General features: G+C 38.3%; 1 protein-coding gene across 2 annotated transcripts in view; it reads right to left on the bottom strand.

The window, feature by feature from the left end:
* Nucleotides 1–1,777: 1,777 nt before the first annotated feature.
* The window catches only part of LOC129242740 (uncharacterized), a 42,961-nt gene continuing 30,757 nt past the window's right edge, over nt 1,778–13,981 (bottom strand). For both annotated transcript variants that reach the window (XM_054879544.1, XM_054879545.1), the window contains exons 3-6: nt 9,280–9,463; nt 9,122–9,179; nt 8,097–9,062; nt 1,778–2,537 (exon numbers count right to left, since the gene is read on the bottom strand). In XM_054879544.1, the coding sequence (XP_054735519.1) occupies nt 2,316–2,537; nt 8,097–9,062; nt 9,122–9,179; nt 9,280–9,463 (1,430 nt within the window). In that variant the 3' untranslated portion in view covers nt 1,778–2,315. The remainder of the gene's footprint in view (nt 2,538–8,096; nt 9,063–9,121; nt 9,180–9,279; nt 9,464–13,981) is intronic.

Below are 13,981 nucleotides of genomic sequence, written 5' to 3'. Positions count from 1 at the left end.
ATATTATTGAAAGAGAAATACGATAAAGAATTGAGACAGTTTCTACGGGGCTTGGACCCAACACATCTCACCAATTACTCCTTGTAGAAGTTCAACAAAATAGTAAGCATCACAACAGAGTCCGTTCAACACCTCAATTGAGAAATCAGAGCTGTTTGTTAAGAACCTAAAAAATACTTTTACTCCACACGATACTGAAGCTGACATTACCAAATGGAGCTTCTGATGAGGAAGTTCGCCAAAAGTCAAATAGTTAGCACCATAAAAAAAACTTAATGCTCACAAGCCACTAGGGTATGATCTCATCATGGTATTTTGAACCTTATAATTTAATTACTCTTTGTTCAATGCCTGTTTAACCAGAAATATTTCCCAGTTCAGTGAAAAGTGGCAGAAATGAAATTAAGCACCACCAACCGGGAAAACCAGGCGATGAAGTGATATCATATCGTCCTATTGGACTCTATCAGTTTTTTCAAAAATTTTTGAAAAAGATTTTCTGAAACGTTATTTGTTGGTTGTTATTGAACACAAACAAATAATCCCAAAACATCAGTTCGGTTTTAGGAAATTACTAACTTAACGATTTCTACAACGACGAGGATTAGCAAAGAGCATTTGGTATCGTTCGGTTGAAAATTTTCTGCATCAAAACCGCATTTCACCCAAACGACTATTTAGCTCAGCATCCATTTGTTATTTGATAATCACATCCTGTTTTCGCCTTCCGAAAGAAGCGAGTGGTGAGAGATTATCTCAGCTCTGGTCAAATTTACCAAGATTTCATTCTTTTCATACTTGAAAGTCTGTACAATGTCATACACAAAAGATTTCAATAATGAGCTGCCAAACCATATGCGATTTAAATCGTTGCGATCCTTTATCTCAAATCGAATATAATTTTAAGAGAAAATTCGCAGCCATAAGATTAAATGATGTAGAAGCTTTTGAAGCTCGCTAAAAATGTTTAAGAAAATCTACATCATCTTCCGGTGTCCTCAGCACCTTATAACCACTTGGCTGCAGCCTCGAAAGGAAGACATTCTCTGCAGTTAAAAATCTCCTAAAAGGGTTGTAAGCAAAATGACTATTTATGTACAATTGCATGTATCGTATATGCTCTGGGAATCAGTCTAAATACAATGAATATACCCTATGATCAGAAAGTACCAGAGAATGTTTAAATAAAACAAAACAGAGTTAAATTTCAGTCAAATGTATTTTATCTCCTTCAAAATATGACCCGTCTGAAGCAACACACATGCGCTAACGTTTAACCCACCTCTCCATACACCCCTGGTAGGCCAACGAAGGGATGGCCTTCAGCTTCTTCGTCGAATTCTCTTTGATCACCTCTATCGACTGAAATCTCCTTCCATGAAGTGGTAACTTCAACTTGGGGAAACAAAAAGAGAGTCGCACGGGGCCATATCAGGTGAATATGATGCTTGCACGATGGTATTTACTTGGCGTTTGGTCAAATAATCCAGCACAATTTGGGCTCGATGCGATGGCGCGTTATCATCATGCAAAATTCAAGAAGTCTTTGCTCACATAATATTTTTTATGTATGTCATAAATAATATTTTTTATTGACTGTCTGGCTCGATGCGCGGTTCGTTGAAATTGAACATTCCCGGTACTTTTTGATCATAGGATATTAACTATTTACGTACAAAGTGAAAGAAAAACACAAATCAAATTATTTTGTGTGTGTTGTTTGTATGTTGTTTTGCTCTAAACGTAATCAGTTTTATTATAAGAAAAACTATTGTACACCAAATCAAAATATACTAAAATAATGCTAAGTACAATACAATATATAAATTAAATAGTTTTTTAAAATTACTTTACTTAATTATTTGTTTTCCAGCATACACCCTCTTTATTTCCTTCTTTCTTTTATATCCATTTGCTCGAATTTATTTGTTATTTTTTTGTATTTTTTTTCTTTTTAACTTTATTTTCTCATACTTGTTCCATCTATTTTCTTATATATTCTATATATTTTTCAATTTATGATTTATTAGTATTTAATTCTTTTTTATAGTTATATATGATTTTTAATAATGCATTTGGTTATGAATAGGATTAATAACGTCGAAATGAGAATGTGAGAGTAATTTTTTGTTTGCGCCGCAGTTTACCCATTATTTTCTTTTTCTGCTTCTTATTCACATAGTATATCGTCGACTTCGCATTGTATATGGACGATTTGTCACTGGTAATTTCGGGGGCACTGAATATTGGGCTTAGCTGCTGCTGCGAACGTCTATATTAGTTTTGGCGCTGGGTTTCTTTTAATTGTATAGATATCACGAGCTTTCCTGCGAGAATTGGGTCTCCAGGGTGGGTCTTCGGTTTGGATTTTTGGCTTGGTTTCGTATCGGTGGTCCGGGACTTCCGCCATAACCCGCTGCGAACAATTGTGGGCATGAGTCTTTTATCAGTTCTTGTGTTTCGCGCAGTTGTCGCTGAACTTGAGGCGCGAGGCGTTGAACGCTGATTGCCGGCGGGAATTTATATTCCGTCGGCGGCTAAAAATAAATGTATAGTTGGATATCAGCTCAACATTCATAGGTATGCATATTTCTGTAACTGTTTTGAATATAGTTGAATAAATTCTATATTATTATCATTAAAATGTTGATCCCTTGAGTGAATGATTGCCGGAATGGTATTCATATGGTTTATATAAAATCGGTTAAATATTAGCCAATACGAATAAAATGCTAGACAGTTTTATTTTAAATACACATTTTTATTTGGACATATAAACTTCCTACTGAGAGGCAAACTTTCCAAGTATACAAGTGCACGTATTGCGCATGCACGCGGTTTACAGTTGCGTACACGAAAATAGCAGTACCAAAAAATATTAGATTTTTTCAGAAAAACTGTAACCTATGATGTGATTAGAAAGTTTTTATTATTATTTTGAAATATTATTCTATGATTTAACTCTACACATATTTAAATAAATTCTATAACGAGAAACAATATTTTTTTATAACAAAATAACAGTGGTCATATTAGTAACGCATTCCGACCAAGTTTATAAAAAAACATGACAAATTTTGCAGATACAAAGTTGTAACTAATATTTAGTTGATTTCTCAAATATTTTATTACGGCAACTCAAGGCGTTGCATAGAATCCGCTAATCGCTCACATCGCTGCTTCGGAATCTTCAGGCGCGTATCTTCAACAATTTCCGAAAGTTGTTGATTGTTACTCGGTTTGTCATTGTGTACGGCTCTCTTTAAGTCCTTCCACCGATTTTCTATAGGATTGAGGTTGGGGAACTGAACTGACTCGTGCGTTTAGGATCAGTATCCTGTTGGTAGACCCATTTTATTAGCATTACTTGACTGCAGTACGGCAACACAATATTCTGCATTATTTTCACATAAATATTGGTGCCCACTATGCCATTAATTTTGTGTATGGGGCCTGTGCCATAATATGAGAAACCTCCCCATACCATTATTTTTGACACCCCATGTTTAATGGTTTTTAGAGTGTATTGTGGCTGATTTTCGGTGCCAAAACTATCGTCGCTAGACAAAACTATTTTAGACTTGCCAGTCCATAAAATATTATGCTACATGACAGCTGTCCAGCTAGTTATGTTTTGGTATCAGAAGTGGTTTTTTCGTGAGCAGCGAACCGCTAATCCAGTTTCACGTAGTCAGTCAGAAATATTTAAGTTTTTAATTTGTAATGCTGACTTCATGGGATTCTCAGTGGAGCACCTTTCAATTCTGCGATCGTCTTGCAAGGAAGTTTATAGTTTTCTTCTAATTTTTTTCTGGTTTTTCACATTTTTGCTGAACGTGAAATAATATTTTCTGAGTAAGATCTTCCATCTGCACTCAATTTCAGAATCTGCTTTCGTTGTTCTGTGGAACAGTGTTTCGCTCATTATAGTCAAGACATAAGAAATATATGGATGGCATTCACCAAATTAAAAAAAAAGTATAAATAAATAATAAAAACGTACTTTCGTCTATATCTGTGCAAAATTTTATTAATATTCCTTGTATGTTATAACCTTAAAAAACTGCAGGCGCTGAAGACGCTATTTCAATGTTGCACTTAAAAACGTCACGACGCCAATAAAGAACCGTTATTTACGTAGTTGCCCGATTTATTTAGATAAACACTACACATCTGAAATCTTTTAATCCTCAGATATTTGGAAAAATAAATAACTTTAAAGTATTTTTTAAGAGTACTGCTATTTTCACGTTCACAGCTGTACATCACACTGTACTTGTTGTACTATTCGTACTTATGCTCGTACATATAAGTTAGCACCAATTAAGCTATAACCAATAATGCAATTGGGACATGACCCAGACGCTAAATAAGCAAACCTAATAATATTGGGAATAACATCCGGCATGCGCCGATTTAAACCAATAGCCAAATCTGCTGACACCTCGATCAGCAAAATTAGTTTTACGCCGCCTCCGAACTGCATTTGGAACAATATACGAGTATGTTTATACAATTTTTGAATGGAAAAAATTTTAAGAAATGTTCAGATTTTTTTGCAGTGGCCGAAGTTTGCTCGTTCTTTAATTACAAGTACATCTACAGGTTGTATTCGTAATACTCGTACTAAGTATCTGATTAGTTCAGTTATATTGGGAGCATTAAATGCCATTTCATATTGAGGGGACGTTTCAAGTTTCCACTGAATAATTTCTGCTCGCAATAATTTGCCAGTAAGGAAAACAGTTGTTTACAAGCTTGTAGGTATTAAATAAAAGAAGAAAAACACTGAGTTTTGAAAAATCTGTAGCATAAGAAAGTGTGCAACTATACTTAGCACAATGCTTAATTCGCATTTAAATTTTTTAATGTTTTGTTTTTTTGGAAACTTTTTTCTTTGACATTGAATGTTATCAAATTTTCAGAAATATGGTTATTAGCCAAGAATGATGCATTACAAGATTGCAACATCCGTGGGAGCATTTCAGCTATGACCTAACAGTAGGACAAACGGCGTGATACGATAAATTCGATCGGTAATAACATAAAAGTATAAGAAATCCATTAGAGATGCGAAGCGCAACTTTTGGAAAGAGTACTGCGGATCCATTGAATACGTAAAAGACTCGGCCAGACTCAGCAGGGTCATCTCCAAGGATCATTCATGTAAAACTCTTGTCAAAAGAGAGAATGGGGAGGCGAATCTTTAAACATCCTTGTTGATGCCCATTTCCCGGAAAATTATAGCGTTCCAGTCTGTAACGAAGGCGCGAGTCGGCAGGTGGGGTTACCTGCGTCTGTCCCTGACATCTGTCCTGTTCGTCAACAGAATAAACTGGGCAATCGATAGCTTTTCTCCTTTCAAATCTTCAGGTACCGATGGTATCATGCCAGTGATGCTTCAGAAGACTAAAACCTTGGTGGTTCCCGTCCTTCATAAGATATTTTTGGCGTGTATCTCGTTAAACCACGTTACTGCTAGCTGGAAGAAAACCAAGGTGGTCTTTATTCCTAAGGTAGGAAGGAGGGCCCACGTCTTGGCCAAGGACTTTAGACCCATAAGTCTTATCTCCTTTATTTTGAAGGTGTTCGAAAGAGTGATCGACTATCACATTCCAGAGCACTTTGGAACCAGATTATCTCCAGCTCAACGCGTTTACCTGAAAGGGAAATCTAACAAGACAGCCTTACATGAGGTAGTAGGGACTGTAGAAAAATCTCTGGAGGGAAAACAATTGACAAAGGCCACAAACCTTATAGACATAGAGGGCACCTTAAATAATGTTACGGTCTCAATTGTCACTACTCTAAATAGGCTACGGGTAGAAAAATCTATCTACCTCTGGATCTCGTCCTTGCTTGGGGTAGGAAAATATATGCTGTAGCAGGAAGGGCAAGAATCACTAGGTTCGTACATAGGGGTACACCGCAGAGCGGCGTCCTCTCGCCTCTCCTTTGGCTAGTAGCTATTGACGAAGCTTTAACTCGCTTAAACAGGGGTGGGGTAATGGTGGTAGGATATGCCGATAGTAATGGCTGGAAGGTGCATTGGCTACACTCAGTAGATGGGCTGCCAGTTGCGGTCTCAGAGTCAACTCTGACAAAACGGAGTTGATGCAATTTACCAGGAAATACAGGCCTCCACCTTTTAAGCTTCCTAGAATAAACAACCAGTGTCATCGGAAGTCAAGTATCTTGGTGTAGAAAATCGAGTTAAGAAGGCCAGTATAGCCTTCTACGTCTGTAAATCTATGTTCGGCAAAAAATGGGGTCTCAAACCACGTGTCGTACTCTGGATATACAACTTTGTGGTTCTGCCAATTTTGACACATGGTTGCCTAGTGTGGTGGGTAGCTGTTCAGATGGGCTACAGCACCACTAAACTAGAGAGAGTGCAGAGAACTGCATATGCTGGGGCATGCAGAACATGCTGCCTTCAACGTCATTCTGCACTTACTTCCCGTGGATCTTCAGGATAAAACCATTGCTGATCAGAGCGCTTTTAGGCGCTTTTTCCGCTTTAAACTGTCGGAAACGAGCAGCGTTTTTCAAGCAGAGGTCTTCGCGATCTTGCAAGCATGCAAAATACTTAGGGATCGCTGTGGGGAGGGAAACATTAATATTTTTTTCGATAATCAAGCCGCGATCAAGACCCTGTCGTCGCCGTATTGCAGTTCTCTTCTGGTTAACTCCTGTAAGGAGGAACTCAAACGTTACGAACTTGCAGGAAACAATTATATTATCTGCGTCCCTGGACACAGGAATATAGAGGGAAATGAAATTGCCGATGAGCTTGTCAGGAAGGGGTCGACAGAACCGGTTTCAGTTGCGCCCATCTCAGACATCGGTGTTCCCTTGACCGTAGTTAAAGGGAAACTGCACGATTTTTTTCTCACAAAAGCGCAAGACAGATGGAGAGATCTCATTGTGTGCTATTTCAAAAACACTATGACCTCAATTCTGGATATAAACAGAACGTTTAAGGTGATGGGAATCCCCCGCCATTCAATTTTCAAACTCATTGCGGTGTTCACTGGTTCACTGGGTGATCGGTACTCATGCGGAGAAGCTTGGAATTTCGTACAACCCCTATTGCAGAAGCTGTGGGAATCCTGCAGAGAAAGAGACTGTGGAACACTTTCTCTGCAAATGTTCGGCTCTGGCGGCTAGGCGCTTGAGATTCCTTAGCGTGCCCTTTGGGGATGACTTGAAGAAATTCTCCAGCCTAGATCCCTTTTCTCTCCTCCATTATATCAACAGCACTGGATAGCTGTAGACGGTCGTATCTTCCCTAAATTTTTTCGCAGATAGTGATCCACTTTAATGTATCAAAACGGCACGTAAATGCTACTTGAAGTGGTCCTGTCGTACTCTTGCCATCTAACCTACCTACCTAACATAAATATGAAACACAGTACAACAAAAAAATGAAAACAAATGTCCAATTATACCGTCAGCAAATCAGTTTATCTCGTCAAATTCACTGAGTGCGGGATAGCGGTTCGCGTATGCCGCCACTTTCTGTATTATTTCTAGTGTAGCCACTAGTCAAGGAGGATAGATTACAAAGTTTGGCCATCCGAAGCTGAATTGTGAAAGTAACTCGGTTGCCTTGTCATCGGCGATTTGACAGCAGAATTCGACCTTCTCATTTCAAACGTGCAATCAGTTTTTGTTCAGACGGTCACGAAATAACATGAGGCTGCGCTCATAACCCCGGTGACGCCAGCCAATCAGCTGATTGTTTCAAATTCGTTTAGAGCCGATTAACGGTCTTATCTTGGCCACACCTTCTGAATTCTTTTCACCATGCTGGCAATCTATCATCATTGGATATGTTCTAAACATTTTGACTCAAAAGAGTAAAAAATTTAACTTGACTCTCTTCGTTTGTTCGTTCGTGCAAGTGATACGAGTATTAATCATAATAATAAGATACTATTTGTTGTGGTAACTCCACCTGTGGAACGTTATATCGTTTTATACCGTCTTCTTTGCTTTTTCATGGCAATTCGTGCGAATTTGCTTTTTTAGGATGCTTTCATTTTTTTCCACCATACTTCTAGATTAATTTTATTTTTTAAGTTTAAATTTACCTGCATTGTGTGCATTTGTATTTGGTCACCGTAATACGACTGACTTTGGCTTTGTGGAGTATGTTGGTCATTTTGTGTTGCCGTCATTGTCATGGTTGCCATGGCCATTGCCGCAGTAGTCGTTTGGTGCTGTTGTTGATGATACTGTTGCATCTGTTGTTGTGCAGTGGGCTGCCCGAAATATGTCAATTGCATTGGCAATGTGGGTTGGGGCGAGCATCCACTATTGGCGCCCCCATTAGCGTAAGTAGCGCCTGCTGATACCACAGAAACTGGCGTTGATTGTGCTGGTCCACTCATGTATGCGTTGGGCAGCGGCATTGATACAGTGTGCATTTGTTGTGCAAGTGGACTGGAATTCATCAGCAATCGTCCATCCACTAAGCGTTTGGGACTTACATTCGATTTAATGTTACCCAGCATTTGTGGAGAGCTACCGGCTAACAAATGTTGTGTGTATTGCGCTTGCTGTGTTTGATTGGACGCCTGCAGTAGTGCGAGAGCGTTGGACGTATTTGCGGTGGATGCGGAAGTTTCTGGCGTCACGTTGATGGGTACTTGCGGCACAACACCCAGTTGGTGTAACATTTTGGTGTTCATATGTGAAATAACAATCTGCTGGCTTCCTTGAGGATGCTTTAGAGTACCGCCGGGCCCTACTGTTGCTGCCGACAACTGAGCCGCTGTTGGTGACGCTCCATGCGAAAGAAAGTCTGCGGCCAATACTGGTTGCTGAACTGCGATAGATGTCGGTATCGGTACAGCGACCGTGGGCTGCAGCACGGCTCTAGGTGTAGCCAGTTGTTTGATGGGTGCTTGACGAATTGGTGTCGTTTGCAGCGAGCGGCTGGTGGAGGAGCAAATAGAGGCAGTTAAGCTCGCTGACTCCCAGTGTTGCACTAAAGCGTTCAGTCGTGCCTCCTCAAGTGCGATCTCCGTCTCGCTGGACGAATCATAATCGGGTCCCTAGAAAAATCGGTTAAAATTGGTTTCAATTGTTTCTGAAAATGCAAACATTTTCTCACCTCTTCAATTTTTTTATCGAGCATACGAAAAAAATTCTGCTGGCTCGTGGAAATTTCTCTGAAACAAAAATAATTTAAATGCATACAAATTGCATATACGTATGTATGTAATTGCATGTAATATTTAAATAAGTATAAATAATATTTAGAGGCCTCACTGGCTTTGCAGCAAAGATAGATTTTTGGCTCGCAGTAGCGACACAGATACATCCTCATCACTATCCTGTGCATCTTTATTGCTTTGCTCGTCATTCTCGTCATTTTTATCGCGTTCGCGATTTTGACACTTCTCAGCATCTTCAATATGGCCTTCATCCTCGTCTGTTTCAGCGTCTGAGTCAGCTGGAAAGAAAAAAATCCATAAGGTGTTTTAGAAAACTATGAGAATATATTCGGCTTATTATAAAGTAGAAGAGTCCTTATCAATTAAGCGAAAGGCAGAAATAGTACTGTACATATTTTATACATATGTACATACGTACATACCTACATATTATTATATGTACTTTAAACAGTGACGATCAAGGCCACAATTAACAGAGCGAAAAGAGCATCAATGAAGAAATTGCGTGTATGTACATGGATAATAAAAAATAACTTTGAGCTGCGGAGCGAAATAAAGTAACCACAGAGAGTTTCCTTATCGTATATGAATGCCCCATGCTTTGAGGCCCTATGCTCCTAGGAACCACGGGAAAAAATATATACTCGTATAAATATATGAATGCGAATGTAGGCGAATGCAATCACTTATGTACATAAATCGTTCAGTACAATTAATTCATATTAAACAGTAAAATTGAGTAGTTAGATGTTATAGATCAATAAAATATCTTTATCTCTATATCTTCTGAAACACTTCATGGTGAATGAAACTGTAACTGAAATGGAACTTAGCATATTTTTAAACATTTTCCAATTATTAAAACTTTTTAATTCTTATACATTTTTTTAATTAATGAAAAAAAGTGGCTTGCAAAATATTGAGAATATTGTAAAAAGATAAAGTGACTTAATTATGTGAGCATAAGTGTACATATATAATTGGCGCGTACATGCGTCTTGATGCTGTTCTATAAATGAAGGCGTTATGGTTCTAGGTGGTTTATGGTTTTTGTGAGGACCTTTTTATAGCAAAAATACACTGGTAGGTTTGCCATTATCTGCCGTGGGGCGATCGTTGACCCATTGCACAAACCCCCACATAATAAGAGATTTTAAGCTTCCAACGATTTTACACCTGAATCAATTGTACGGGTATTAAAGTTTGATACTATGAAAATGGTTTGTCTGTAAAAAGCACATTTCGCGCATTACGCTTTGAGCTATGAAGAACATTTTGGAGTATTAAAAATCTACATGCCATTCAATAAAAACTATATACCCAAACAAGTCACTGCTTGTCTGGTTTTTTTGATGACGCAGTTATTGGACTGTACGTCGTCGGAAATTATGCCGTCAAAACTGTTGTGGTGAACGTTAAACATTTTGTGATATGATAATAAACTTTTTTTGGCTAGGACGAGAGCTTGCGATTTGACACCATTGATCTTTGAGACTATGTTAAAAGTATGGTCTATGCCAATAAAAAAAAACATGATGAAATATTGTAAAAAAAAAATCATTTCGAAAAATTTTGTCGCATTTCATTTACGCAAAATTCTGCGGCTTTATTGAATCACTTCCATAAGTAATGATTGTACTCTTGTGATTCATAGTCAAAAACGATATCATCAGCCAATTTCTATTTTCCGAAATGTTCCCACTGCAACATTTAAGCTGAACCCCTTTCCCTCCGCGCGGGCACACTCAATTTGAATTTATTTAACAAGAAACGCAACTAGGCTATCGGCTTTGCGGGCTTACAATACCAACTTTTACAAAATTGATTTTAATACTAAAATATTTAAGATTAAGTCTGCTAAAAAATTGTGATTGATTTTTACATTAGAGTACAAGTTTATTAGAGTTTAGGTTTTCTCAGGATAGAGTATGGGGATGAATTTTGAAAGATGGCAAAGTATTCTTGTGTGAGACTTTGGCATTGGGATAAGATGTTGGTTGTTGATTACTGGGAAGTTGTTGTAAAAATTAAAGACAGGCTGCGGTTCCCGGTTTATGGTGTAAGGATGAGTGCCTATAGTTTAACTTAGACGAGCCGATGTACGAGGACGGGTCAATAAGTACCCGTGTTTGATAACAGAAGGCGTTCCTGAGAGAAGTTGGTGTTAGCATCGTGTGCTGCCATCTATCAAACGACGTCAAAACAAATTTCAGACTGATTGATAGGATTTGGATTTGACAGCTATTTGAGTAAGACGTGTTTCGTGATTTTCGCTAAGATGGAAAAAGAACAGTATCGTTTGGTAATTCGCTTCTTTTTTTTTATGGAAAAAAATGCGAGCGCTTCGCCATCTATGACCACACTTAGATATTCGTTCAACGAATTTAAACGTGGGCAAACATCCGTTTTTGATAAGGAGCGACCAGGACGCCCGGTTGACGTGGTTACCGAGGAAAGTCCACGACATGATTCTCGTTGATCGACGAACGAAAGTGCGCCATTGGAGGTTGTATTTCGACCGGAACGGCAATTAATATTTTACATTATAAGTTGGCGATGAAAAAACTGTCGGCCCGACGGGTGCTGCGATTGCTCACGGTGGACAACAAGCGGATACGGCTGTTAACTTCGAAGGAGTGTTCGGAGAAATTTAAGCGAGATCCGAAGGAATTTTTGCGTCGAGTTGTCACCGTTGATTAAACCTGGATTCATGGTTTCGCGGGGGAAAAAATTAGTTCAAATGAAAAATTCGTCGCCGAGACAGGGGCGTATTTTGGAGAGTTCGACAAATCCTATTTTTTCGAGGGGTTGAAAAAATGGCCGGAGCGTTGGGAGAAGTGTATCTTTCTAAAAGGGCACTATGTTCAAAAATAAAAAAAAATGGTGTCTTCATTTCTAACAACTTATTGAGCTCCTCTTGTATTTATCATATTATATTTTGTATTATTGTGGTAGTTATAGGTTGTCTTAGAAGAGCTCCACTTTTTTCAAATTGCGCAATTCGTAAATTCCCAAAACGATAGTTTTTATTTGACCATGGACGTTTCAACAGGTGTTGGCACTGTCTCACAAAGCTCAAGTGAATGGCTAAAAAATAACGTTCCGAACTTCATAACGCCCGCACAATGGCTTTCAAATTCTCCAGACCCGAATCGGGTAGATTATTCTCTTTGGGCCATTTTGGAGAGCAAGGTCCGAACCAGTCAATAGTCTCAAGGCGCTGAAAAAAGCCATTGTCCGCGAGTGGGTCAAAATACCTGAAAGTCACATTCGGGCAACTTGCGATTCGTTTCTGGACCGTCTCAAGGCAAAACCCTCCCGGAATGCCTATAATATACTGCGTAATCTTAATCTATAAACATTATGGAATGGAAATAAGTTGCTGATCAAGGCGGTTAAAACGCATTTGTTTGAGTGTGCATTTTTGACAATCTGGCGAACACGTTTTGATTCGAAGAAATGCGATAATTTAAACGATTCCGGTTCCCAGTCAAATTATGTTTTGCAGTAACAATAAGGAGACTAGTTTGGTCCTTAAATCCTCAGTCCGAAAGCGGTCAGTTTCCGGTCAATTACATGGCACAGAAATTTTATACAAAATTTTTTAAAAAGTAACATGTAGGTATATTCAACTTATTACAGTTCATTTAATAGTGCATTCCGTGCATATGTTTGGACCATCGGCTTTTATTTTATTATAATATTTTTGTTTCTATAATGCTTAGTTTAAGGTGATATAAAGTGCGGGTTGCTGATATCACTAGTTTACGAATTTTCACTTTCAAAAATGGTCCTCGACCAAAAAACCTGTTTTTTGGGCAATAGTGCAGTTATTACCTGCAATCTCGAAAACAGTGCGCGCCATTTCTTTGAAGTGCATAAATTTCGAAAGGCACACATATTACCTACATGGCAGTATATAATTCGTGTCAATGCAAGTCGTAGTTTTCGCAAAACAGCTGTTGAAAGTTAAAAAAAGGAGTTTTTGACGTTTTTTACTAAATTATCAAAGTTTATTAACTTTTTTCTGGAACAAAGAATTTTTTTATATCGACATAAGATAGGTTTTCTGAAAGACAATTTTGTAACCTACATTTTAAGCCTAAGTTTGTCTGAATCGACGAAAAATTGTAAAAGTTATAACGTATTATGTGAATAAAGACAATTTCATCGTCTGTCGTATATCCTTTTGATGTATACAATACGGTTTCGAGCAAAAGTAAATCATGCCAGCCTGCGTATTGAGTTACGCAAAATAACTGCTCTTAGGCTCACTATAATTAAAAACAATATTTACCTTCTGCTCAAATATGAACGAGACGTTATCAATAAAACGGTCCGCGGATGACATATGGCAAAAATAATTTTTTTGTTTTTTGGTAGGACTGTTATAAGCTTACATGGCAAATTTCAGCGTGATATGTCACATAGTTTGTTTACTGTGCTACTGTAAACAAGTCAAGCTCAAGTTTGTTCTTCGAATTCTCTTTTATGACTTCAATTGTCTCAAAAGGTTTTCCACGGAGCGGCAACTTGAGCTTGGGAAACAGGAAAAAGTCACATGGAGCCATATCAGGCGAATACGGTGCTTGCGGAACGATATTAACATTATTTTTGTTCAAATAATCGCGAACAAGACGTGATGTGTGAGCTGGTGCATTATCGTGATGCAAGAACCATGACTTGTTGTCCCACAATTCCTTCCTTTTAAGACGAATGTTCTCGCGCAAACGCTTTAAAACGTCTAAATAATATTCAGCGTTAACCGATCGGCCTTGCGGAAGGAACTCCGAGTG

Source organism: Anastrepha obliqua, chromosome 3 (assembly GCF_027943255.1).
Source record: "Anastrepha obliqua isolate idAnaObli1 chromosome 3, idAnaObli1_1.0, whole genome shotgun sequence".
Taxonomy (NCBI): Eukaryota; Metazoa; Arthropoda; class Insecta; order Diptera; family Tephritidae; genus Anastrepha; species Anastrepha obliqua.
This window is presented reverse-complemented; position numbering and strand designations above follow the sequence as displayed.